Source organism: Gallinula chloropus (genome assembly GCF_964237585.1).
Source record: "Gallinula chloropus genome assembly, chromosome: 29".
Classification (NCBI taxonomy): domain Eukaryota; kingdom Metazoa; phylum Chordata; class Aves; order Gruiformes; family Rallidae; genus Gallinula; species Gallinula chloropus.
Window position 1 is genome coordinate 2956243 of NC_140114.1, and position 4587 is coordinate 2960829.

Sequence of the window (4587 nt, forward strand, 5' to 3'; positions counted from 1 at the left end):
CACACTGCCTCAACCCAAGAAGGAGTTGTAGGAAAGTATTTGGAAGTCAGTGAACATGTCGTTAACCAGCCATAATAAGATGGCAAAACCACAGCAGGTGTGCAGATAACTTTTAGACATCAAAGATAAACTACCAATGATTAACTATAAGATATGCTTCTCAAAACTCGTTATAATTACTAATTAATCACTTTGGTGTGAGCAGTATGTGTAGCCAATTAGCAGTTTTTAGCTTGCCACGCTTTACAGTATGGCTTTCTGTTTATGGGATGGTTTTTAGATTTGGTTAAACAAGGGCTTCTGTTTTTGTCAGTTATTTTTGCCTTAGTGTTGTTTTTGCCATGTATGTCACAGTGTTTCTCTGGCAGGATGGATAATGCTCTTTGCAAAAATCTGGCTGGTCCATGAACAAGAAGGGGGAATTGTAGTGATGCAGTTTGAGAGGAATGGTGGTTTTAGCCCATCCAGATTTGTTTCTCACCCCCATATAATCAGACCTGGGGAAGCCAACAGAGACATGTCAACAGGAGAGAGCAGATGTCTGAGAACAGGAGCTTGTCAGAAACTCCATGAGATAACAAACTGCAAGAACGTTAACAACTGCCTTAAAGAGGAACAAAGAGACTGTGCAGCCTCAACCAATTATTGGCAATAGTGAGACACATGAACAGAGCATCTAACCAAATAGCAATGTAATGTAACTCATATACTGACAAAGAAACCTATATAAGCTCTGTGTGTGTTTGAGTGAAGGAGCTCACTTGATCATATTGATCTGAGTTGAGTCCACAAAACTTCGACCCTGGCAAATCAGCACTGGCCCCTGGGGTAGCAGCTGCTGCTGCCTTAAAGAAACTAACAAACTTAGGCTGTTGGCTGAGTGAACAAATCAGTGCTCCATCTCTTGCTCTCAGTGGCCTGCTTCCTGATGTAGACAGGGTGAGACATGCTGCTTTGCAAAACAGAGCTGCTGTTGATTTTTTGTTGCTCGTACAGGGCCACGGTGGTGAAGATTTTGAGGGGATGAATGACCATTCCCTGTCCATCCACAAAGAGATTCAGCAGCTCATGTAACATACTCAGACCATAAAACAGGACATAGGAATTTTTGGCCTAGATGGCCAAAAATGGCTTGGGATAGGGGGGTGGCTAAGAAACCTATTGAAAAGTGACATACTGTTGCTTGTTGCTATTGTAGTAGGGCTTTGTTGCTTAAGCTGTATATTATCGTGCGTAAGACGGATGGTGCATCAAGCCACGACTCAAGTTTGGGTTGTGCAAGAGAAAAATGGGGGTATAAGCCCCTGGCTTATAGAATTGATTAAGGAAGGTTTACATCGGCTTTTAATCATTATAATTGTAATTATAATAATATGCCTAGTATATGGATGTATTATGAAAGGAAGTGAAAAGGCAACTAAGCAGGCACTGCTTGTACAAAAAGAAAAAGGGGGAATTGTTGCAGAATGGCTTGAGCAGCAAGGCCATGAGCCTGTGGAGCAGCTGTCCAAGCAGTCGCCTGTGTAGCTCAGTCAGACCAGGCCCCACTGCCTCTTGGTGAGAACAGAAAGGTCAAGAATTGGTCGGTGTATTCCTGTGTATCATACAGCATGGTCACAAGATGTGGGAGCAGGAGGTGTGATAAGGATTCAGTGCTCCTAGGACTGAGAAAGAGACACGATTCCCAGGCCTTTAGTTAAGAGCCAATTAGAATATGACAAGTATAACCCGTGGTAGGAATAGTATAAAAGGAAGTGTGTGCTTGCAATAAAGTTGAAGTGCTTTATCAATCATGTTGATTGGCTGCATTCTTCCCTCTCGTCGCGGCACCTCACTACACGAAGGATGTTGAGATGCTGGAGTGTGTCCAGAGAAGGGCAGAGTAGACAGTGAAAGGTTTGCAGCACAAGTCCTATGAGGATCAGCTGAGGGAACTGGGGATTTTTAGTCTTAAGGAGGCTGAGGGAGACCTTATCGCTCTCTACAACTACCTGCAAAGAGCATATAGAGATGTGGAGGTTGGCCTCTTATCTCAGATAACAAGTGATAGGACAACAAGGAATAGCTTGAAGTTGTACCAGGTAGGATTTAGGTTAGATATCAGGAAGAATTTCTTTACTAAAAGGCTATTCAGGTATTGGAAAAGGCTGCCCAGGGAAGTGGTTGAGTCACCATTGTGGAAGTATTTAAGAAGTGTGTAGATGTTGTGCTTGGGGACATGGTCTCGTGGTGGACTAGCAGGGTTAGGCTGTGGGTGGACTCTCTAAAATATTCTATGATTCTATGTTACACTTCCAGGAAATTCCCGTTCTGTCATGGTGGGAAAGCATTGCCATTTCAGACAAGTAGTTAAGTGATTCAGTTGATAAAAATGTTTAATAATAAATATTTAATAAATGTCTAGAGAAAATGTAAAAAAAAATCACGCACATTTCCAGGCAGACGTGAATCAAAGAGAGCACAGCTCATCATTAAACAGTGTCTGGGTGACACAAGACCAGGAGATTAGTAATGGGATGAATGTGGATCATCATATTCCAGTTTAAATAAACTAGAGGGAAACAAAGAACCAGGAACTAAAACCCCTACTAAATAGAAACTGGTCCTAACGTGACTTACATGGTCAGTGATATGCAGAAGAACATGAGCAGATTATTGCTGCTTAGAAACATCCAGTCATTAGTTTCCACACAGCATCCTTTAGCTCCTGGTTCCTCATGCTGTAGATGAGGGGGTTCACTGCTGGTGGAAAAACACAGTAAAGAAATGCTGCTACCAGGTCCAGAAATAGGGAGGAGATGGAGGGGGGCTTCAGGTAGGCAAACATGGAAGTGCAGACAAACAGGGAGAACACAGCCAGGTGAGGGAGGCAGGTGGAAAAGGCTTTGTGCCGCCCCTGCTGCGAGGGGATCCTCAGCACAGCCCTGAAGATCTGCACATAGGACACCACAATGAACACAAAACACCCAAAAGCAAAACAGGCACTGACCACAATGACTGCAATCTCCCTGAGGTAGGTGTCTGAGCAGGAGAGCTTGAGGATCGGGGGGATTTCACAGAAGAACTGGTCAATGACATTGCCCTTGCATAGAGGGAGAGAAAATGTATTGGCTGTGTGCAGCACAGCATGGAGAAACCCACTGCCCCAGGCAGCTGCTGCCATGTGGACACAAGCTCTGCTGCCCAGGAGGGTCTCGTAGTGCAGGGGGTGGCAGATGGCAACGTAGCGGTCATAGGCCATGACAGTGAGAAGAAAGTCCTCTGTTGAGAGCAAAAATACAAAGAAAAAGATTTGAGCCACACATCCTGTGTAGGAAATGGCCTTGGTGTCCCACAAGGAATTGTCCATGGACTTGGGAACAGTAGTGGAGATATAGGCAAGGTCAGTAATAGAGAGGTTGAGGAGAAAGAAGTACATGGGGGTGTGGAGGTGGTGGTCACAGGCTATGGTGATGATGATGAGGCCATTGCCCAGGAGAGCAGCCAGGTAGATGCCCAGGAAGAGGCAAAAGTGCAGGAGCTGCAGCTCCTGAGTGTCTGCAAAGGCCAGGAGGAGGAACTGGTTGATGGAGCTGCTGCTGTTGGACATCTGCTGCTCTCAAGTGCGGAGACCTGTCCAATGTGGAAAAGGCACAGTGAGAAGTTAGGGAAATCTTCTCCGAGGGAAACAGTTTCCAATTCACACTGAGTCTCTGTATTCAGGAAGACTTTTGTCAGGTCCCTTTTGGGATGTCTGCTTTGTGCTGGCTTGAGAGTGCCACTGCTGGGAGGAGGGTTGGCTGTGGGCTCATGAGAACTCAGTCCTGCCTGGCAGCAGTCAGTAAATAGAAGGATGGCCTGATTTCAGACTAAATCCCCTGTGGATAGCAATGAGCTTTTCAGCACTGTCACTCCAATCTGACCTGAGGGCAGAGCAGAGCTTTGGAGCTTTGGTTTTCTCCTGCCTGTACCTGAGGAGTGTTTCTTCTGTCAAGACTCCCTGACATTGCTGCTGCAGTGCCAGTGAAACCTTCCCCTGAGTGCAGAGTGGGGAGAGCTGCTCTGTCCACCAGCCCTGCTCTCAGCTGCCCTGTGCTGGATGCTCTGTGATCACACCCTGATGTTCCCCGCAGAAGAAACTGGACCCCACAGAGAGCTGAGGAATCCAGTCTCACAGGGCAGAGCTCCAAAGCCCTCCTGCGGTCTCATCCTGCCCAAGGAGGATCTCAGCTCCCCGCTCCCAGCCAGGGACACACAGGGCTCAGTGCAGCTGCCCACACACAGGTGATGAGTGGCATTGCCACGGCCTCTGTGCCGAGATGTCTCCTGCATGGGGCTCCTCTCTGGGGCACAAGAGTCCCTGGGAGAGCGGTGCCATTGTGGGAGGCAGCTGCAGCCCAGCAGGAGCTGCCTGGACAACCTCAGTCCTACAGATGGGGGTCCTGAAGTGAGGGTCAGCTCAGTGCCAGCCCCACCAATGGACGTGCTCAGAGCCCCAGGTAATGGTGGGACAAAGGCAGCAAGGACAGGAGGGGATACAGCAGGAAATGCTGCAGCAAAAGCTTTAGGGTCAGGAACAGACAGACAGGCACTCAGGAGTTTCTCCTC

General features: G+C 47.3%; 1 protein-coding gene across 1 annotated transcript; it reads right to left on the minus strand.

Annotated features, from left to right (window-relative positions):
• Nucleotides 1-2662: 2662 nt before the first annotated feature.
• On the minus strand, nucleotides 2663-3589 carry LOC311202145 (olfactory receptor 14C36-like; the record flags this gene model as incomplete). Its single annotated transcript, XM_084276691.1, has 1 exon — nucleotides 2663-3589. The coding sequence occupies one exon, from the start codon at nucleotides 3587-3589 to the stop codon at nucleotides 2663-2665; it is 927 nt and encodes a 308-aa protein (XP_084132817.1).
• Between the last annotated feature and the right edge of the window lie 998 nt (nucleotides 3590-4587).